This window comes from Manis pentadactyla, chromosome 10 (assembly GCF_030020395.1).
Source record: "Manis pentadactyla isolate mManPen7 chromosome 10, mManPen7.hap1, whole genome shotgun sequence".
NCBI classification, from domain to species: domain Eukaryota; kingdom Metazoa; phylum Chordata; class Mammalia; order Pholidota; family Manidae; genus Manis; species Manis pentadactyla.
Genome location: NC_080028.1, coordinates 19,471,253 through 19,495,264, shown reverse-complemented (window position 1 = coordinate 19,495,264; position 24,012 = coordinate 19,471,253). Strand labels below are relative to the sequence as shown.

At 38.0% G+C, this 24,012-nt stretch overlaps 1 protein-coding gene across 2 annotated transcripts in view; it reads right to left on the bottom strand.

Moving 5' to 3' along the window:
- Positions 1 to 245: 245 nt before the first annotated feature.
- The window catches only part of SLC5A8 (solute carrier family 5 member 8), a 54,716-nt gene continuing 30,949 nt past the window's right edge, over positions 246 to 24,012 (bottom strand). For both annotated transcript variants that reach the window (XM_036891476.2, XM_036891475.2), the window contains exons 11-15: positions 13,664 to 13,750; positions 10,929 to 11,134; positions 7,205 to 7,308; positions 3,865 to 3,944; positions 246 to 3,594 (exon numbers count right to left, since the gene is read on the bottom strand). In XM_036891476.2, coding sequence (XP_036747371.2) covers positions 3,469 to 3,594; positions 3,865 to 3,944; positions 7,205 to 7,308; positions 10,929 to 11,134; positions 13,664 to 13,750 — 603 coding nt within the window. In that variant the 3' untranslated portion in view covers positions 246 to 3,468. The remainder of the gene's footprint in view (positions 3,595 to 3,864; positions 3,945 to 7,204; positions 7,309 to 10,928; positions 11,135 to 13,663; positions 13,751 to 24,012) is intronic.

The window sequence follows — 24,012 nt, the reverse complement described above, 5'->3', positions numbered from 1 at the left end:
CTTTCTTTGTTAATGATAATAACTTAAAATTTAAAATATTCTCAGTGACCAAAGTTTTGCAGGTATATTTGCTTACACAATTATAATCTATATATAGTATACAGGAGGATTCCTTTATGTGATAGAGTGAAAATTACTGTCTGTGAAAACTGATAAGCTTAATTATATTCAATTTGTTGAATATAATTTGTTATTATATTAAACATTAAATGAAATTTAATTCCTCAAGAACAGACAACTGCAAAGACATTTGTGGAGAGTTTAATCAGCAAGAATGAAAAATCATAAATGCAACCACATTTTACATGATAATGTTCAACTCCCTCAAGTTTTTTCACAAACAATTAGCACACAACTCAAATGCAGAAGTAAATTTTACAAAGACTAAATGGTACAGGGAATTTCCAGTAACTAAATGGTCATGCAGTCAGTTGACTCTGTGTCAACACTCATTATTGGAGAAACTCAGGAATTTCTTATAAAAATCAACACAACCTGTGATGGTGATCATTTTGTAATGTATAAAAATATCAAATCACCATGTGTTACACCTCAAGCTAATACAATATTATATGTCAGTTATAATTCAATAAAAAAAGAATGCAGAAAATCACTTCCTTGATCTCGACCCCATCCCTGTCCCTTGTATCTATAACATGAACAGATGCTCATTTGTTAACAATAAATTATACTTTCTGGGGTGTTCATTAAAAAATACCAAAATTATGAAATCTTCATATTCATATATTTAATATTTCCTTCATCAAATGTGTGTTAATGTTCGAAATCATGTCATGAAACAAAGCTTTGTTAAAAGTTGTTTTCATGATTATGCACAATTCTATAGTTCTCAATATTTTCAAAAGGCTATGGAAATATATGGTCATTATTCCATATCACAACATTTCATATGCTAGTGATACTTTAATCCCCACCTGTAAATGAGAACTATCAGAAAGAAGAGTCAAGGCAATTTCCCTCAAGGAACACAATCAGGGTTTGTGACAGGAAAATCAAGGTTGCAACCTTAGCCCCTAAGGCAGGATTCCTCAACCTCCGTGCTGCTGATACCTGGGGCAAGATAATCTTGCTGTTGTGGAGGAGGGGGCTGCCTTGTGCATCATAGGGTGTTTGGCAGTCCTTGAATCCAATCCACTAGATGCCAGCAGCACCTCCTCACCAGCTGTGACACAGAAATTTATCCAGATATTTCCAAATGTCCCCTAAGGTACAAAACCACCCATTGAGAACCACTGGTGTAGAGAGAAAACCATTGTATAACCCACTAAAACAATGAGTATGTATTTATACTATTTTACATCCTACATACAAAATTATCATTTCCCTGTGGAGTGAATATTGTTGGTCTATAGCTTTCTTTAAACTTTACATCCTATTAGAATGATCCTAAATATATTCTAATATTTCAAGAGCATGTATTTTTTAGAGACAGTATTATCTCCACATTGTACACTGCAAATGATTAACAGCTCATCTTTTAAAAAAACTAATTAATAACCTTTGTCTAAATTCTGATTCCCAATCAAATTGAAATTTTAAGTAACATTGCTTGAGTTAATAAAGTGCTATCCGATCTTTTATACTCTGAGGTAGGTAAGTGTTTAATGTTAAGTTCCATCACCAGAGGAGATTAAGGATAAGTTTAAGGTTATAAAACTTGCCAGTGGCAAAATAAATAGACAACATGTAGACTTTTCCCTCTTGTTAGGGTTGTTGTCACCCAAAATAATGACAAGGATTAGATTATTCAGTTTATGTCATTAAATATTAACATTTTACCTCTATTTGGTTTTACCCAAACATTTAGAAAAGATTAATGATTTTTCATAATTATTAATAAAATTATTTTGATTTCCTAAGAATTCCATCAAGCATTCTTATATGTTTATAAAAGTAAAATATAGACAGCTCTTAATGTCACCAAGCTATACTTTGTTAAAAGCAAGACTGTATCATATCTGTCATTAAGAATATATTGCATAATCCTGGGCAGTCAGATAAGAGAAAAAATCATTTAAATAACTTGATTTTGATTTCCAAAATTGAAACATTCTACAGACATGTGCATTCAGAATTATTAAATAAATAATAATAGTTCAAATCACACTTGCATAAAACAAAGATTATATCTTCTTACTCATTAGAAAATTGTAGAAAGATTTGCAAAGTTTGATGTATGCTTACAAATACATTGATTAAAAAGTATCTATACACATATGAAATATATGAATAATTTAAATGTTATACAAATCACTTTGCATTAGATAAAAATGCTACTTCCTATTTTTTTATTTCTTAATGTTTTCAATTGGCAACCTCTAAAAGTACAGAGCATAATTGCCTAAATATCAGAAAATAAGCAAAATATCAGAAAATAAACAAAATATTATTTAATTGTGGTATTTTTAATGTATCTAAATATTTTTCACATTATTATTTTACAACATTCTAAAGCTAAAGAACTTCTAAGTAGTATCTAATGTGGGAAATGTAGATAAACATTAAGTTATTCCTGAAAGTCAATAACTAAACTCTTAGGTAGAAACGGAGCAAAATAAATGAAATAAACTTTGAGACTGCTACTTGAAATTTCAAAACACTGAACAAAGCATATGTTTAGAAATTCCAGGACAGTAAAGACAAATAGTAGTGTCTGCCTTGTAATTTAGTTATTTAGCTGGGTGAATATACTAGTATTTAAGATTTCTACACATATATACCTTTAAATTTAATTGATTGCAAATTAGTTGACGTTCAAAAGTTCGACTTAATAGCATTAATGTAATCATCTAACTCCATGGAGCTTAACCATTTTTGATCATGAAACCCATAAATACCTGCAGTGAAAGTACATTAGTATCAGACTCATGGAAGTTTTCATCTATAGGCTGGGACGATGTGCCCTGGGCTCACAGGGATAGATGAGCAGCAAAGAGCTAGACAACATAGACTTGTCACCTCCCTGCTCCCTAGGAATCAAGTGTGTAGTAGGAGGGAGAAAAGCTCTTTTCAATATTAGTCATGATTCTAGCAAACCCCAAACCTTATACGCCAGTACCAAATGCTTGGAAAATACTTCTGACAATGCCCAAATTTAAGAGTATGCTTTGACCATCAACTATGCATGTATATGTATGTATTAGCCTTCCAGCAAATGCGTAGTTATAACTTTCAGAACTTTCACAACTCTAGATTCACTGAAACAAAAGAGACAGAGGGAAAGGCTGATGCTGAAACTCTTAACTCCAGAGTAGCATAGTTAGATGGTGTACCAAGTAAAGAAAGTCAGAATTTTGCTTCAACCAACAAAAATTTACCCACCAAAATTTCCCCCTGAAACCCTCATGAAAGAAAAAAAATATGTATATATATATAAACTTGATCCAATTATCTTAGAAAACATATAAACCTGGGACACTGTTTAAGATCCTCTATATCACAGGTACTTCACAAACGAGTCCCATTCATCTTTCCGCTTTGACTTGCGAAGTTCAATTCAATGTGGTTGAAGGCAGGATTATCGGTGCCACCATCTTCTGTTGGATGGGGTTTATAGCTTAAAACATGCCTCTTCTAAAAGAAAATGTTAATGTGGTGATAAGAAAAAAAGAAACTGTTTATTCATTCAATTCTAAATAATGGTTACTACTGCTTTTCTTTCTGTAAAACAACTTCACTGTCTACAGAGGGAGAGAAATGTGAAAGAAACAGATCATGAAAGAATAGGGCAAATACTTTCCCTGTCCATCAGAGAGTCCAAAAGAGTCTGAGCACTACCTAGTGTTCTACCCTGTTGATAAAAACACAGGCTTACTAGGTTAAGGAAAAAGAAAGCCAACTTACTTTCTTAAAAATGTCAAAATTGGATAAAAAGTCCTCTTTGGTTAGTAGGAATCTGTGGTCTAAGTTTTGCTGTCTTCCTCCTGTAAAACATACACATTATTTACATTGTTAAAAGTACCTGTAACTATTCACCGACAGTCTATCATATAGGCATTTGTATACATTCACTCTATAAACTCATAAAACACAAAGAAAAAGAGAATCTTTTAAGTAGTGCTGGAGACTTAACCCATTTCCCTTCCCTCAGTCAGTCTCAGATTCTTCAAGCCTCTCACTGTGATAAATATGCATCTAGTGTCTAAAAATAAATGAGATGGCTTTTAAATGCAAGCCTCATCTGGCACTCAGCTAGAGAGTCAACTGACCCAATACCGGTGGGAAAACAGGTTTAAAAGCATCCTTTGTGATCTATCACTAAAATGTCAAACGGTAGAGTTGCCTTTCCCCAATTTGGTGGCTTTAAATGTAGATGGGTATGAAGTAGTATGGGAAATTATGAATTGCTGAATAAATTATTTAAATGAAAATCAATATGACGATTGGTGTTTGATCCAATTTCTCTTCCCTAAGGTTTTGCTTTATAAAAATTATTCCTTGGTTTGGTATTTTACTTGTGGATCAGAGAGGATGCTTTTAAAATCATGTATCTCAAAGAGTGGTTCTCAAACTATTTCTATCCAAATCACCTAGAGGACATACTTTAAAAAAAAAAGACTCCTGGACTCCAACCTAACTGGCCCAGTTAGAACCTCTGGGGTGGGGTCACTGAATCCTGACTGTCACCAAATTTCAAAGTGAACTTTATGCCTTCTAGCGATTGAGAACCACTACATTAATGCTAGACTTTTAATTATGGGAACCTCTGCTGTTCTGGAGGTGGGATCAACTTCAAATTAATTCATTCATCATTGTTGAGAGCCTATCCTGTGCTAAAGATAGTGCTGGAGAGACAGAGGTGAATAAAACAATTACTGCAGTCATAGCTCATGGTCTATGGGGAAGTATTTACCCAGTTTTACTGAGGAAGAGACATACTCAGGCACACAGGACACGGTTAAGGGAAGCTGAAACGCCAGCCAAGTCTGTATGACCTGAATTCCTACAGATTCCTAGTACCCTACAGAAGATCCGTAAATACATTTCCCAGGGAGTGTCAGGATTTCATGTTTCTGGATTTTTTTTTCAAAGTGCTCACTGCTGCTTGTGGAGCGGAAATAAGTCATTAATGAAATTAACCAAGTTGAAGAGTTTTGTTTTTTAATCACTTGATGCCTGCTTACCTGGGTAGAACATTGCTTTTTAAAACAAAAAATATAGTTACATGTGGTTATCAGAATCAAGCTCTTAAAGAAAAAAATAGGAGTACTCAAAGGGAGTCCTCTGATACTCCATTTTCTTTAAAAAAATAGAATGGGTTGAGTAAGGACCAAGAGTGAAAAAGCACAAGGAAATTGACTAGGTATATTCCAGAGATGAACAATTGGGTTACTGGTGACAAAAGTTTAAAATCTGTCTTAAAATATATCAAAACAGACGAGAATAAACCTACTGTGCTATTAATTTTATTTATGAGAAAAAGCACCGTCCTTATTGAAAAAAAAGATAATAGTTTAAAACAGCTGTTTCAGAAGTAACAAATACCTGCAAACTTCACTATAAATGCATAAAAATCATACATTCAAACATATAACATTATAATTAATATAATATCAATATGATTGCTATCACCTCTAATTATTAACATAATTTGTTCATTATAAGCACAAGTGTCACGGAAGTTTGAAAGGTAGTGCTATTCAAGTGCTAAAAGACAGTAATTGATTAATCAAATTCCTTAAAATGACACATTGCTGGTAGCTTTGTAGCATAAAGACATCGGACATCCTTGGGCAAAGTGTAAGAATTCTGACTAGTTGTGACCCATTTGATAAAGAGCTCAGTGAAGCCACCTTCCTGTGGTTTGGTTGCTGTGCGTGTACATGTGAAGGGAATGTAGGAAATTAGGAAGTCCCGCCCTTCTCAGAAACTCCACCCTACTACCCTCAGTCCAAGCCACTGTGTTGCTCACCTGGATTACTGCAAAAGCCTCCTATCTGCCCTCTTTCCCTCAGACTATTCTCAAAACTGGATCAGAGTGTTCCTTTGAGAATTATTGGAAAATTAATTGTAAAGAATATTCCATGTAGCAGACCTAAAAGACACAGAGGTGGAAAATAGGAGAGAAAAGATAAGAAAATTAGACTGTCCAAGACTCAAACATTTGACTAACAAGAGTTGCCAGAACCAGAAAACAGAAAATAGCAGGAAATTACAAAAGAAATAATATAGGAAGATGTCCTAGAACTGGATAGGAGCATTACTTTTAGAATGGGTCTTCAGATTGAAAGGACCCTACTGAGGGCCTGCGGCAAGGCCGTCACTGTGAAGTGGGTCACCTGCACAGGGTAAGCAGTGGGCATGGCTTTGGAACTCTCAACAGCAACGTAATAAGCTAGAAGAAAATTAAGACATCCTCTTGGAAACAGGAAAGCTATTTTCAGCCTAGGATTCTCTACTCAAATTATCAATCAAGTAAAATGGATTAAAGACTTTTTTTCAGAGACACAGTGTTTCTACAATCTCTTCTCTTGCCCACCCTTTCCAAGGATGTGCTCCATTCTATTAAGGGTTTTAAACAAGAATTAGGAGCAATGGGATGCAGGCAGCAGGGAATCCAACACAGCAGGGAGACCAAGGCAGCTCACAGAATGAGGACAAAATAAGGTCCCAGGATAAAAGCTCCATAGCTATCCCAGAGAGCAGTGTTTGATTTTTTTTTTAATTTATGAACATCTGAAAAAAGCTTTCACACTGTGTGTAGATATAAAGCTTATAATTATTATTCCTTTCATATGTATACTTCTTTATAGTTTACACAAAGTCAGTGTCAATGAAAAGATCATGACACCAGGCTGTCATAAAGATACAAGTAGAATCCCTACCACTGTAGTAATTACATGTGATTTTTTCAAGCACTGCATTTTTATTTCCCAGCCACCTGTGACATAGGCAAGTCAAGTGTTATTATCCTCACTTTACACGTATAACAGCTAAAGCTCAGAGTAGCCAGGCGGACTTCCCCAAGTTCATGTAGCCAGTAAATGGCAGAACAAAGGTTCAAATAGAAATGAATCTTCTGCTTTCAAGTCCAGGCACTTAAATCTCCCAAGAGTAAAATGGAACAAATAATTAAACTAGTTGTTAACAGGATTAGAGTAAAGTAACATAAGCAACAATAAAACAGATATTCTAAAAACTGACATATAGACAAATACAACAATATTAATGTTTAGGTGGTTACCTGTTGGTAAACTGATAAGCATTCCCATGAATATTGTCACCAAAGTTCCAAGAGTGCTGAAGTACAGATATGACAGAGAATACCAGTTATCCATCAGGGGAGTCCTAAGGGAAAACAAATGCGTGCCTGTAAGATGGCATGTGATGCTACTTGCAACAAAAATATGTGTCAGCAATCCTCATGGCAAAGTCAAAAGACATTTACTGTTTTTAATGTCACAACCTGCTGTCCCCATTTCATCTTACTGGATCAAGAATTAAAAGTATGACCTCACCTTGGCCATGCACTATAATACTAAATGTTAATGTGGATTCATTCAACTCTGCTGTATGTTCCAGGCACTGTTCTTATCATTGGGAAGTCTGCCACTGAAAAGGTAGGTAAGAATCCTGCACTCATAAAGTTTACATTCTAATGGGGAAAGAAATGCATTAAACAAGTAAAGTTATTACTACATAGATAAAAATTTCCATGGGTGGAAAGTGCCATCAGGAAAATAAAACAGGTCATGTGATATTAACAGCGGAAGGAATATGTGACACTAACAGAAGGAACTATACCTAATGGTGGTCGGAGAAAGCCTGTGTGAAGAAGTGACATTTGAACTGAGATCTGAATAACAAAGTGTTCTTGATGAAAGCGTCCTAGGGAGAGATAAACACCAGCTGACAAAAGCAGAGTAAGCAAGATACAGAGTGACACAAGATGAGGGGTAGAGGGAGGCAGGCGTCTCTGTGTAGGACTCGGTATGTTTGGATTTCACCCTCTGGGCAGCGGCAGTTGTGGCAGGAGTTCAAGTGGAGGAGGGACATGATCTGACGTGTTTCTAAAACTGTTCCTCTAGGATCCCGCTTTCAGCTTGGACAGAACAGCTTGATTTAGACCAACCATCCTGCCAAGAACAATATGCAAAAACTGGGGGTTGGGGCAAGGCAGGGTTTTTTTTACGACAACAGAGAGATCACAGCAACTGGAATGCGAGAGGCCAAGATCCCAGAAAGAAGAGAAACACACTGAGTACTGACATTAAGACAGTGTGGTATTATTGGACCAAAAACAGACAAAATATAACAGAATAGAGAATTGAGAAACAGACCCACAGGTAAATAGTCATTCTGGGTTTACGTCCTGCCTTGCAATGGGGCAAAAGTAGAGTCTTTTCAATAAATGATACTTGCTTAATTAGATATTTATATGGGAAAAAACAAATCTTGGTCACAGCACCTACAGAAATCAGTTCAAAAGTGGATCACATTCCTAAATGTAAGTAGTCAAGCTTTTATGAAAAATTAAAGGAATATCTTTATGATCTCAAGGTAGGCAAAGATTTAACTGGGACACACAAAGGACTAACCATATAGGACAAGACTGGTAAACCGAACTTAATTAAGATTAAGAAATTCTGATCACCGAAAAGTATCAGTAAGAGAGTAAAAAGGCAACCTCCAGAGTGGGACAAAAATACTTTCAGAATATAACTTGTGTCTAATTTATCAAGAACTCCTAAATAAGTAAGAAAAATTTGAGACAAGCTATCAATATATACCCATCACGTATTGGGAACTTAAAAAATAAAAACTGAATCCAGGTAGTTGAAACCCATTACCAAGGCAACCAAAGGGCTGCCTATCTTACTCATCTTCCTTGTTGTTACTCTAGCAATATTGAACCAGATATGATTTCCTAAGACACGGTGTGGCTTTAACCCTTCATACTTTTGCTAATGTTTTCCCGTTCTACAACATGCGCTGCTTCTTCCTTTTGTCCCCTCTGCCCACCCTTGTTCTCCTGATTAACTCAGGCTCATGTAAAACTCAAAGGTCTCCTTGACTCCGCCCAAGAAGCGTTAGGCTCTTTCTCCTCTTGACTCTCATGATAGCCCGTGAACACCACTTATCACAACCTATTGTTTAACTGTTTATTTTCTTATCCAATTTCCCTTCTGGTCATTTTCTGTGACAAGAATGACTTCCATTCATCTTTTTTCCCTTTCTGACTCTAATAGCCTCCCACCCCGCATTAGCGCTTTCATGCTTTCCAGAATGTTCTGTGCATTTCCTTGGCCTTTACGCCCAGCACCCCATTAAATCAAACCTTCCCCAGATATGCCTCAGGCTCTGGAGCTACATTTTTTCTCTAACCATGCAGAGTTTAACAGCCTCAAACTCCCACTGGCAAGCATTCTCATAGCTGAATGCCCCCTGGGACATGAATCGTTATTAATAAGGTCACATTCTTTCTCTTAAGAGTGTGTCCATTTTAAGAAGGAGATACCATGTCTTGATCCAAGGGGAATGATTCTCCGATGGTTTCTTTCTAGGTGAGCTGGAACTGGGGCAATACTTTGCAGGCAGCAACCTCATGTTTGCATTTCTTGAACATATCATGTGGTTTGTACTTTAAGGCTGGACATTTGCATGTCCACTAAAGCAAGTCTTGCCCTTACATCCACTACACAATAAACACTCATCTACCAACAGGTCTACATCATTTTTAAAATCAGATGACATCAATTTGACCCAGGAATTCCACTCCTAGGAATTTACCCTAAGAATGCAGGATCCCAGTTTCAAGAAGATATATGCACCCCTATGTTTATCGCAGCACTATTTACAATAGCCAAGAAATGGAAGCAACCTAAGTGTCCATCAGTAGATGAATGAATAAAGAAGAAGGGGTACATATACACAATGGAATGTTATTCGGCCATAAGAAGAAAACAAGTCCTACCATGTGCAACAACATGGATGGAGCTAGAGGGTATTATGCTCAGTGAAATAAGTGAAGCAGAGAAAGACAAGTACCAAATGATTTCACTCATATGTGGAGTATAAGAACAAAGAAAAAACTGAAGAAACAAAACAGCAGCAGACTCACAGAACCCAAGAATGGACTAACAGTTGCCAAAGGGAGAGGTACTGGGGAAGGTGGGTGAGAAGGGAGGAATACAGAGGGAAAAGGGGGCATTACAATTAGCAAACATAATGTAGGGAGGGGCACGGGGAAGGCAGTATAGCACAGAGAAGACAAGTAGTGACTCTATACATCTTACTACACTGATGGACAGTGACTGTAATGGGGTATGTGGTGGGGACTTGATAATGGGGTGAGCCTAGTAATAACAATGTTGCTCATGTGATTGTATATTAATGATACCAAATTTTAAAAAAATCAGATGACATCAGTCTCCAGAAGCTCCAAAATGAACTGCAGACTGAAAACTCTAGCAAAAAGATCAAAGCTGCAACTCATTGCTAATGCTGTAAAGATTTGGAATCTTTAAATGTGAACAAATAGAGCAATTATCCAACATATTAAGATAATTGTAACTTTTAGTCTGTGAAAGCTATACTTCAAAGACTACATAAACAATGTTTCTTTTATAATTGTACTTGTCATTTAAAAACTTTTTCAGTTGAGGAAGACAATTTTTCACTCAACTAGAGCTGGTATTTGGTAGCATTTACCCATAATAGAAATCTTTCTTTGGTACTATTTAAGTCATCTGTGGATCTATAGGTGAGGCAGAAGTTTCTATTGAAATTAAGAAAATACGGCATTATTTTTGTTATTTCCAAACAAAATATTATAGCCAGAAAGCTACATGGGCTCTACACATTATAGGATTAGGGGGAAAATATCACAGCAAGTCAAAAAGCAACTGGGGTTCTCTACCTGTCACACATTTTTAAAAAGGATGACATTATAAAGCTTAATTCAATACCTTTCAACATTGTATACTTGAAAAGCACTAGTAGAAAATGGCATTTCTGTGGTTGTCATCCAATTTGTCCCATTGTATGTGCTATTACAGCCGTGGATTTCAAGGCCCAGTGGCATAGTTCTCTCAGGAAGTGGGGGATAAAGTTGAGCTCCAATTCCAACCCACAAAGAAATGGCAAATCCAGCCAGCAGACCAGCAATTGCTCCCTGCAAAACAGAGTACTTTTAAAAGAAAAACAATAAACTTTTCTTTGAGATGGAAATTATCATTAGAAGGTTAAGCTCAACATGGTCCAAGGGCACGTCTCTTGTCAAGGGCAGCATGGACCCCTGGTCCATCAGCCCAGGGCCCTGGGGATTCTGTAACCCCACTCTCTTTTTCATATCCCTATCTAGCCAATCACCAAGTCTCATGGCTTTTTATTTTTATATCTCTCATAATTCCATTCCTTCCACTCTGTTTCCATGGCCAGCACTGTGTTCTGGCCTCCCTTGTCTTTTTTACACCCAAGTAACTACAACAGTCAACATAGTCACCTCCAGGCCAGTTGTCCCCTCTGTTTTTATTTAATCTGTGAACAAATGGCATGTTATATGAGCAACAGTCTATGAAGAAGAAAGCAGACATGAGTTTATTCCTATACCTAACAACATGCGTGATTATAATTGTACTTCAGTCTTTAGGGGGAAAATAGCCAGCAGTTTTCACAAATGACTGCAGTGGTGCATACAACCAAACCAAGCATTTCCAGAGATAGCTGGAGATGTCCTCACTGAAGACATTTGGTTTCCCAGCCTTTGGAAGACTTGAGTCCCTACTTCTGCTTTTCACCAGTAATGTAGGTGTTCTGCTTGCCCTTGACTGATTTAAGCCCCAGCTCCAGATCATGGGGACAAAAGTGAACCTTGAGCTGAAAGCCCTTCCTCTGTGGTGAAATTTCCAGGCTTCCTTTAAGAATATGATCAGATATGGCAGCCTGTGCTGCAGGCTCCATATAGAGAAAACAGGAGAGAATATATGATGTAAGGGGAAAATATAAGCAAAATCATAGGGTAGAAAAAAAAATGGTGTGTTGATGGACAAACAAGAAGCCTATTGACCAAATCAGAGGATTTATACTGGGGACAAGGACAGTGAGCTCCTTCATTAAGTTATGAACTATTCAGAACAGAATTAGGTTTCTTTATTTTCAGTACCCTAGCACTTACCACAATGCTGAACATATAGCAGACATGCTATAAATATTTTTAATAGCATGAGGTGAGAATAGTAGATTGGCCAGCTGTTGACAGGGCCAGACTTGCTTACTCTCTGCATTGTACATTGTTTGATCAAGGATTCACAAAATTATGAAACCCATGTGCACAGAAATATTCAGTGCTCTCTACTCCCAAGATAATGTTCACCCCATAAATATTGAATGAATGAATGAGAGGAGGGAAGGAAAGAAAGAAGGAAGGGAGTAATGAAGAGAAGTGAATGAAAGGAAGGGAGGAAGAGAGAGAAAGGAAGGGAATGAGGAAGGGAGGAAGCCCTCTCCAAGGTAAGGATAGATATTCTGCTGGTGAAAAACACGGATATAGTAAAAAGAAGTAGTTCCTGTGACAGGAATAATAGTATCTTCTTCCCCTGAAAAAGGGTGTTTTAGATCTAGTCAGCTACAACTGTTCTGGAAGCAACTCACAGAGGCAACATATGTCAAAAACCAAGTCAGTCTGTTTCTAATGTTTCAGACACTCAACAGACCACTACACATTTCATAATGGAAAGAGTATAATCAAAGCTTCAACATTCTAAGGAGGAAACAGACTACTCTTTTATTGTGAAACTAATAACAGCCCTTTTAACATCTGCCTTACAAACTTCTAGTGCCTCATGAGGGAAATAGATTCCAAATGCAAAGTCATAACTCTACAGTTATTCTGTATCTGTCTGAAACAACCATACCTACATGATCAGTTTTTCCTGATCTTAACTTTTAGCAGGATGGAACCAGTGAGGTTTTTACTGGTTTCCAGAGAAATAATTCAAATTCATTTATTCCAAACACAATTTAGCACATCAAAGTAGAGATATGTCTATGTAGAACACAGATATTACCTCTTTCTGGATACTATTCCCAATTATGATTACCCTCAGGGGCTAGAACCATGTTGTTGGAGCTACAGGCCATGGTGGTGAAGATCTTATCACACTGCTTCTCTTTGCTGTACTCTGGCTATTATTCACAGGTATCCTCAGCTCTACTGCCCTTAAATCTCTCGTATCTGATCCTGTAAACCTCTTTCTTTAAGTTCTAACCCTTAATTTTCAAGAAGGGCAAAAAAGTAAATGCACAAACAAGTGTTTTTCCTTTTGTTATATATAACATTCATAATATATCACAACATATATATCATAATACAGATCATACCATATCATTTCATAATATGTATCTTTTAGTTATGTTATATATTATATAATTATATTGTATAATGTATAATATAATAATTTATAGTATTTATATAATTTATAAATCATTCAGGCAGTACCCATTCAGCTTAACACATGTACTGTCTCAATGCATAGTACTTCATTGTACACCCAGAAAAGTCAATATAAATAATTTAAGTCATTAAGACAAGTCACAAATGACAGATATCAAAGGAACCATTTATTTTTATTGAGAAAAAATTATAGAGCTGCTACTATAGTTGGGAAAGTTAGCTTCACACATATTCATTCTTTATACTTACAGTTGAGTTGGCAAAGGGAACCAAAATGCCTAAAGTGAACAAGCCCAGAAGGGGTCCACCGACCATGCCAAATATGCTGAGTGCAGCCTATGAAAATAATAAAAAATCTGGATTTGAGATTGCTAATTGCCAGTTAAAAATGTCTTGAAGAAATTTTATCAGGATGAGGGTTTAAAGTATTCAGACTCTTCTTTAAAATCATGAAAGTCTTGTCACTGACAAAGACGTAATCAGTGCTTAGAAGCTTCTGTTTCTCAGCCTCAGGTATCCATCTGTTCACTCAGGTGAATAAAGGAAAAAAGGAAGCAAAATGTAAAGGTGGATAATCATGAGACAATGGAAGCACATATATGAATTAAGTCAAGAGGGACACTCCTCTTGGCCCAGCAGTTCCAGACTTTAATAATCAATCACATGGAGGGAGGGGCGGAAGATGGCAGCGTGAGTAGAGCAGCGGAAATCTCCTCCCAAAACCACACATATCTATGAAAATATAACAAAGACAACCCTTCCTAGAATAAAGACCAGAGGACACAGGACAATATCCAGGCCACATCCGCACCTGAGAGAACCCAGCGCCTCGTGAAGGGGGTAAGATACAAGCCCCGGCCCCGCGGGAGCCGAGCGCCCCTCCCCCCAGCTCCCGGCGGGAGAAGAGCAGGCAGAGCGGGAGGGAGACGGAGCCCAGGACTGCCGAACACCCAGCCCCAGCCATCCGGGCCAGAGTGCAGTCACAGTACGTGCCCAGGGGGCCCTGGATGCTAGGGAAACAGGGCAGCAAGAACAGTCAGCGGGTACCGGAGGCCTGGCGCCGGAGGACATAAGAAAAGCGCACGACCATTTTTTTTTTTTTTTTTTTTTGCTTTTTTGCTGTTTTGTTTGGCGAGCGCTTTTTGGAAGTCTTAAAGGGATAGGGTCCCCAATACTAGGGAAACAGGGCAGCAAGAACAGTGAGCGGGCACCGGTGGCCTGGTGCAGGAGGACACCAGAAAAGCGAGCAACCATTTTTTTTTTTTTTCTGTTTTGTTTTGGCAAGAACTTTTTGGTAGTCTTACAGGGATAGCGACCCCAATACTAGGGAAACAGGGTAGCAAGACCGGTGAGCAAAGGCCTGAGACTGGCACCGGAGAATAAAGAAAAAACAAGCGACCACTTTTTTTTTAATTAAAAAAATCTTTTTTTTTTTTTTTTTTTTGGTGGTCATTGTTTTGTTTTGGCGGGTGCTTTTTGGAAGTCTTAAAGGGGCAGGGCGGGACACTTAATCCAGAGGTAGGGAATCCGGGGATCTCTGGGCATCCTAACCCCTGGGCTGCAGGGAGCAGGGAGGCCCCTTACGGACATAAATAGCCTCCCAGCCACTCCTGCTCCAACGCGACTCCACCACTTTGGAGTAGCTGCCCGAGCCAGGCCACGCCCACAGCAACAGCGGAGATTAACTCCATAGCAGCCGGGCAGGAAGCAGAAACCCTGTCTGCGCGCAGCTGACCAGCACAAGCCACTAGAGGTCGCTGTTCTCCCAGGAGAGGAGGGCCACAAACCAACAAGAAGGGAAGTTCTTCCAGCCGTCACTCGTCCCAGCTCTGCAAACTATTCCTATCACCATGAAAAGGCAAAGCTACAGGCAGACAAAGATCACAGAGACAACACCAGAGAAGGAGACAGACCTAACCAGTCTTCCTGAAAAAGAATTCAAATAAGAATCATAAACATGCTGACAGAGATGCAGAGAAACATGCAAGAGAAATGGGATGAAGTCCGGAGGGAGATCACAGATGCCAGAAAGGAGATTGCAGAAATGAAACAAACTCTGGAAGGGTTTATAAGCAGAATGGAGAGAATGCAAGAGGCCATTGATGGAATTGAAATCAGAGAACAGGAACGCATAGATGCTGACATAGAGAGAGAAAAAGGACCTCCAGGAATGAAACAATATTAAGAGAACTGTGTGACCAATTCAAAAGGAACAATATCCGTATTATACGGGTCCCAGAAGAAGAAGGGAGAGGAAAAGAGATGGAAAGTATCTTAGAAGAAATAATTGCTGAAAACTTCCCCAAACTGGGGGAGGAAATAATCGAACAGACCACGGAAATACACAGAAACCCCAACAGAAAGGATCCAAGAAGGACAACACAAAGACACATAATAATTAAAATGGCAAAGATCAAGGACAAGGAAAGAGTTTTAAAGGCAGCTACAGAGAAAAAGGTCACCTGTAAAGGGAAACCCATCAGGCTAACATCAGACTTCTCAAAAGAAACCCTACAGGCCAGAAGAGAATGGCATGATATATTTAATACAATGAAACAGAAGGGCCTTGAACCAAGGATACTGTATCCAGAACGACTATCATTCAAATATGACAGTGGGATTAAACAATTCCCAGACAAACAAAAGCTGAGGGCATTTGCTTTCCACAAACCACCTCTACAGAACGTCTTACATGGACTGCTCTAGATGGGAGCACTCCTATAAAGAGCAGAGAACAAAACACCCAACACATGAAGAATCGAGGAGGAGGAACAAGAAGGGAGAGAAGAAAAGAATCTCCAGACAGTGTATATAACAGCTCAATAAGCGAGCTAAGTTAGGCAGTAAGATACTAAAGAGGCTAACCTTGAACCTTTGGTAACCACGAATTTAAAGCCTGCAATGGCAATAAGTACATATCTTTCAATAGTCACCCTAAATGTTAATGGGTTGAATGCACCAATCAAAAGACACAGAGTAACAGAATGGATATAAAAGCAAGACCCATCTATAAGCTGCTTACAAGAAACTCACCTCAAACTCAAAGACATGTACAGACTAAAAGTCAAGGGATGGAAAAACATATTTCAAGCAAACAACAGTGAGAAGAAAGCAGGGGTTGCAGTACTAATATCAGACAAAATAGACTTCAAAACAAAGAAAGTAACAAGAGATAAAGAAGGACACTACATAATGATAAAGGGCTCAGTCAAACAAGAGGATATAACCATTCTAAATATATATGCACCCAACACAGGAGCACCAGCATATGTGAAACAAATATTAACAGAACTAAAGGGGGATATAGACTGCAATGCATTCATTCTAGGAGACTTCAACACACCACTCACCCCAAAGGATAGATCCACTGGGCAGAAAATAAGTAAGGACACGGAAGCACTGAACAACACAGTAGAGCAGATGGACCTAATAGACATCTATAGAACTCTACATCCAAAAGCAATAGGATATACATTCTTCTCAAGTGCACATGGAACATTCTCCAGAATAGACCACATACTAGGCCACAAAAAGAGACTCAGAAAATTCCAAAAGATTGAAATCCTACTAAACAACTTTTCAGACCACAAAGGCATAAAACTAGAAATAAACTGTACAAAGAAAGCAAAGAGGCTCACAAACACATGGAGGCTTAACAACACGCTCCTAAATAATCAATGGATCAATGACCAAATCAAAATGGAGATCCAGCAATATATGGAAACAAATGACAACAACAACACTAAGCCCCAAATTCTGTGGGACGCAGCAAAAGCAGTCTTAAGAGGAAAGTATATAGCAATTCAAGCATATTTTAAAAAGGAAGAACAATCCTAAATGAATGGTCTAATGTCACAATTATCGAAATTGGAAAAAGAAGAACAGATGAGGCCTAAGGTCAGCAGAAGGAGGGACATAATAAAGATCAGAGAAGAAATAAATAAAATTGAGAAGAATAAAACAATAGCAAAAATCAATGAAACCAAGAGCTGGTTCTTCGAGAAAATAAACAAAATAGATAAGCCTCTAGCCAGATTTATTAAGAAGAAAAGAGAGTCAACACAAATCAACAGTATCAGAAACGAGAAAGGAAAAATCACGACGGACCCCACAGAAATACAAAGAATTATTAGAGAATACTATGAAAACCTATATGCTAACAAGCTTGGAAACATAGGAGAAATGGACAACTTCCTAGAAAAATACAACTTTCCAAGATTGACCCAGAAAGAAACAAAATCTAAACAGACCAATTACCAGCAACGAAATTGAAGCGATAATCAAAAAACTACCAAAGAACAAAACCCCCGGGTCAGATGGATTTACCTCGGAATTTTATCAGACATACAGGGAAGACATAATACCTATTCTCCTTAGAGTTTTCCAAAAAATAGAGGAGGAGGGGATACTCCCAAACTCATTCTATGAAGCTAACAGCACCCTAATACCAAAACCAGGCAAAGACCCCACCAAAAAAGAAAACTACAGACCAATATCCCTGATGAATGTAGATGCAAAAATACTCAACAAAATATTAGCAAACCGAATTCAAAAATACTTCAAAAGGATCATACACCGTGACCAAGTGGGATTCATCCCAGGGATGCAAGGATGGTACAACATTTGAAAGTCCATCAACATCATCCACCACATCAACAAAAAGAAAGACAAAATCCACATGATCATCTCCATGAAAAAGCATTTGACAAAGTTCAACAACCATTCATGATAGAAACTGTCAGCAAAATGGGAATAGAGGGCAAGTACCTCAACATAATAAAGGCCATCTATGATAAACCCACAGCCAACATTATATTGAACAGCGAGAAGCTGAAAGCATTTCCTCTGAGATCGGGAACTAGACAGGGATGCCCACTCTCTCCACTGTTATTTAACATAGTACTGGAGGTCCTAGCCACGACAATCAGACAAAACAAAGAAATACAAGGAATCCAGATTGGTAAAGAAGAAGTTACACTGTCACTTTTTGCAGATGACATGATACTGTACATAAAAAACCCTAGAGACTCCACCCCAAAACTACTAGAACTGATATCGGAATACAGCAAAGTTGCAGGATACAAAAGCAACACACAGAAATCTGTGGCTTTCCTATACACTAACAATGAACCAACAGAAAGAGAAATCAGGAAAACAACTCCATTCACAATTGCATCAAAAAAAATAAAATACCTAGGAATAAACCTAACCAAAGAAGTGAAAGACTTATACTCTGAAAACTACAAGTCACTCTTAAGAGAAATTAAAGGGGACACTAACAGATGGAAACTCATCCCCTGCTCGTGGCTAGGAAGAATTAATATCATCAAAATGGCCATCCTGCCCAAAGCAATATACAGATTTGATGCAATCCCTATGAAACTACCAGCAACATTCTTCAATAAACTGGAACAAATAGTTCAAAAATTCATATGGAAACACCAAAGACCCCGAATAGCCAAAGCAATCCTGAGAAAGAAGAATAAAGTGGGGGGAATCTCTCTCCCCAACTTCAAGCTCTAGTATAAAGCCATAGTAATCAAGACAATTTGGTACTGGCACAAGAGCAGAGCCACAGACCAATGGAACAGACTAGAGAATCCAGACATCAACCCAGACATATATGGTCAATTAATATTTGATAAAGGAGCCATGGACATACAATGGCAAAATGACAGTCTCTTCAACAGGTGGTGCTGGCAAAACTGGACAGCTACATGTAGGAGAATGAAACTGGACCATTGTCTAACCCCATATACAAAAGTAAACTCAAAATGGATCAAAGACCTGAATGTAAGTCATGAAACCATTAAACTCTTGGAAGAAAACATAGGCACAAACCTCTTAGACATAAACATGAGTGACCTCTTCTTGAACATATCTCCCCGGGCAAGGAAAACAACAGCAAAAATGAGTAAGTGGGACTATATTAAACTGAAAAGCTTCTGTACAGCAAAAGACACCATCAATAGAACAAAAGGGATCCATACAGTATGGGAGAATATATTTGAAAATGACACATCTGATAAAGGCTTGATGTCCAGAATATATAAAGAGCTCACATGCCTCAACAAACAAAAAACAAATAACCCAATTAAAAAATCGGCAGAGGAACTGAACAGACAGTTCTCCAAAACAGAAATACAGATGGCCAACAGACACATGAAAAGATGCTCCACATCGCTAATTATCAGAGAAATGCAAATTAAAACTACAATGAGATATCACCTCACACCAGTAAGGATGGCTGCCAGCCAAAAGACAAACAACAACAAATGTTGGCGAGGCTGTGGAGAAAGGGGAACCCTCCTACACTGCTGGTGGGAATGTAAGTTAGTTCAACCATTGTGGAAAGCAGTATGGAGGTACATCAAAATGCTCAAAACAGACTTACCATTTGACCCAGGAATTGCACTCCTAGGAATTTACCCTAAGAATGCAGCAATCAAGTATGAGAAAGATCAGTGCACCCCTATGTTTATCGCAGCACTATTTACAATAGCCAAGAATTGGAAGCAACCTAAATGTCCATCGATAGATGAATGGATAAAGAAGATGTGGTACATATACACAATGGAATACTACTCAGCCATAAGAAAAGGGCAAATCCAACCATTTGCAGCAACATGGATGGAGCTGGAGGGCATTATGCTCAGTGAAACAAACCAAGCGGAGAAAGAGAAGTACCAAATGATTTCTCTTATCTGTGGAATATAAGAACAAAGGAAAAACTGAAGGAACAAAACAGCAGAATCACAGAACTCAAGAATGGACTAACAGGTACCAAAGGGAAAGGGACTGGAGAGGAAGGGTGGGTAGGGAGGGGTAAGGGGGGGAGAAGTAGGGGGGTATTAAGATTAGCATGTATGGGGGGGTAGGAGAAAAGGGAGGGCTGTACAACACAGAGAAGGCAAGTAGGGATTCTACAACATTTTGCTATGCTGATGGACAGTGACTGTAAAGGGGTTTATAGGGGAGACCTGGTATATGGGAGAGCCTAGTAAACATAATATTCGTCATGTAAGTGTAGATTAGTGATACCAAAAACAAAACAAAACAAAACAAAACAAACAAAAAAAAAAAAGGGCAGTTCCTGTGTGGTAACCTCCAATGAGTTCTACACAAGGGTATAAAGGGCATATAAAAGTGTAGGCAAAGGGTCTGTTTGCGTTTATACAGAGGATCAAAGCCTAATTGGGCTACCCCGAAAATGAACTAAGATACAATATGAAAGAGAACTTCCAACATCAGCACTCTCTGGAAGACTCATGCCAGAAGATGATCATCAAAAAACCCCAACAAAGATCCACGCAGTGCTACAGCTGTAGATGCACTCATCCCACCAGCTCCTGGACTTGCCATGGGAATGAGGAAGGAGATATCTAAGCTGGCCTGTGCATACAGTGAAACAACAAATTGGACTGGATCTATACTGTTGGAACTCAACCAAGAATTAGGAGAAGTGCAAATTGTAGCGCTCCAATATCTTACAACTACAGACTATTTACTGTTAAAAGAACATAAGGGATGTGAACACTCCCCAGGAATGTGTTGTTTTAATTTGTCTGATTTCTCTCAGACTGTTCAAGTTCAGTTGGACAATATCCACCATATCATAGATAAGTTTTCACAAATGCCTAAGGTGCCTAACTGGTTTTCTTGGTTTCACTGGAGATGGCTGGTAATTACAGGTATGCTTTGGTTATGTAACTATACTCCTATTATGTTAATGTGTGTGCGCAATTTAAGTAGTAGCTTAAAACCTATCCATGCTGAAGTTACTCTACAAGAAGATATGTCAAAGAAATAATCAATCTTCCCATGTTTTCTTCCGCCTGCTACTTCTATAGCTTTTCTTCTTCCTTCCTAATTACAACCCTTAAATAGAATTCGTGCCTCATATCAAATTTACCGAGTATCATAATTCTTCCAAGTGGTAAAGATACCTCAAGACAAATGCTGGGCATAGAAGCTACAGGGCATAAATATGCAAAGAAATAAAAAGCTAACCATTTCAAACAATAAGGCTTCTCTCTCACTTACCAACTTCACATTTCCCTGTATGGCCCCGGAAGATGACTGGTTAGCCAGAGACGGGTAAGATTCCTCAAGGGAGGAACAACCTAAGACAGGCACAGTCTCAGGGGGGTCATCAGGTGAGAAATTGGGATCAACAGAGGTGAGGCTTAGAACCTCACCCCCTCATTCTGAGAGAAATCTTCTGCATACGTGGATGTTTTATTGCCCTTGTCTAGCTTGGATTAACACATAGTCTACAGGCACACACCTGATCATCTACATTTGCTCTCTTACAACACTAAACTATATTTTCTACCTTTATCTTGTATCTACCTACCACTTCAGCATTTTATTAAAAATAATAATAATAAAGAGAGAAATGTGGTATCCACATATAAATCAAGTATAAAAACCAAATGAGTATTCATATTGGAACTGTTTATAGTTCATAATCATGAGCAAAACTGAAAGTTTCTGTGATGACTGCCCTTGTACTGTTCACTATGTAACTTATTCATTATGTAAGAATTTGTTCTCCATGTAAGAACTTGTTTGTTATGCCTCAGAAGATTGGAGACTGACTAAAATTAGGCTTGGGGTGGACTAATGATTGTGCATTGAGCATTGACTCCCCTATACAGAATTTTATTGTTGTTAACAACCATTTGATCAATAAATATGAGAGATGCCCTCACAACAACAACAAAAGAAGTACACACTTCCAATTGTAAAATAAATAAGTAACCGGGATGTAATGTATAGCATAAGGAATATAGTCAAGATATTGTAACAGCTTGGTAGGGTGATAGCTGGAACCTAGAATTATGTATCTAAATGTTTTATCACTGTGTTGTACACTTGAAACTAATGTAATGTAATACTGTGCGTCAACTACCCTTCAATAAAAAATAATTATCTAAAAAATAATAATAATAATAATCAATCACATCATCTCTCTGTGCTTTGTGCTTTGGCAAGGAAGTTTCAGGTAGCATTTAGGGTGACCAGACAGATGGGTATTTATGAACCAATATATAAATAGGCACATTCAACCTGAATTTATAAAATGCCTTAGTCCTAGATAGGGCAGTAGGTATCAGATATTTGATACAGTGTTGAACAACAATATCATAATCTTCACCTTCATGGAATAAAGAACCATTTAGTAAAACAGACATTAAATAAATAACTTCAATAAAATATGACAATGGAGATGATAAGAAAAATACAAGGTGCTCTGGGAACATTTGGGAGAGGGGAACTCAAACTTATCCAGAGAACAGAAGGAGTCTTTTCAAATAATAATGTTTAAGTTACAACCCAAAGAATATAATTCTTAGCCGAAGAGTGCCGCAGACAGAAGGAAGAATTGGTGCTGAGGTCTGGATGCTAAAACAGGGAAGTGTACACAAAATTCAGAAAGAGGACACTATTCCAAAGATCAGTCTGTCTTCTCCATTCCAACAGCTCCAGAGAAGCAAATGCCACAGTAGGTGAAGGACCAAAAAAATTAAAAAAGATATTTCCACTTATGGGGAGGTGAAGTAGATGTAATTTTCCCTATTCCTCCTGCTAATTAAAAATTCTGGATATTACATAGAAAAAAAACCTAAGAATCTGAAAAGTGGAGAGAAGGCAGACTGGCTAAGGACTTTGGAACTTAAAGAATGACACAGTGGTGAGCTCTCTGAGCTTTCTCTTTGCCCCATATATCCCAGTCTTAGAGGTGAAGAAGCTAGCAACCCTTAAATGACAATAGATGCAGGCCAAAACAAAAACAAATGCTCAACAAAAACCTATTCTCTCTAGTCATAGGACTGGAAAAAGAATAACATAGCAAGTAGAAAACTCTTAGACAATAAATGCTCAATTCCAGCCAAATACCACAGAATAAACTTTTTTACACACACATTGTAGAAAAGGCCAAGTAGGGAGCCTAGATTGCATCCCCACCAGCCTAAACAAGGCACCCCTTTCCTTCCCTGTTTGGGTAATTTCATAGGAGAACTAGTGGAGAATTAGGATGTTCACATTGCTCAGCAATAACAAAACCACTACCACCATGATGTGAATGAAGACTACTACCACCAAGCAAACAAGAAGCTCCTCCCTTGGGTGCCAGTGGAGGCCAAGTGAGTAAGTTGGACTTCTCCCCTGGCAGTAATGAGGCAGTACCTTCCCTTACCCCACTGAAGTGGTGTCAGGGAAAGCAAACAAACACATGAGATCTAAGGAAGATCTAGAGTCTCATCACATAATATGGAAATGTCCAGATTTCAATTGAAATTCACTTTTTACAGCAGGAACTAGGAGGATTTCAAACTGAATGAAAAATGAAAACTAATACATGCCAATACAGAAATGACAGAGACATTAGAATTATTTCACAAACTTTTAAAGCAGCCAGGATAAAATTGCTTCATCAACTGGAACACACTTGAATCAAATGAAAAAACAGGAGGTCTTAGCAAAAAAAGGCTTTCTTAGCAAAAATATGTAAATAAGAACCAAATGAAATTTTAGGACTGAAAAATGTAATAACTGGAAAAAATATCAATGGATAGGTTCAATAGCAGAAT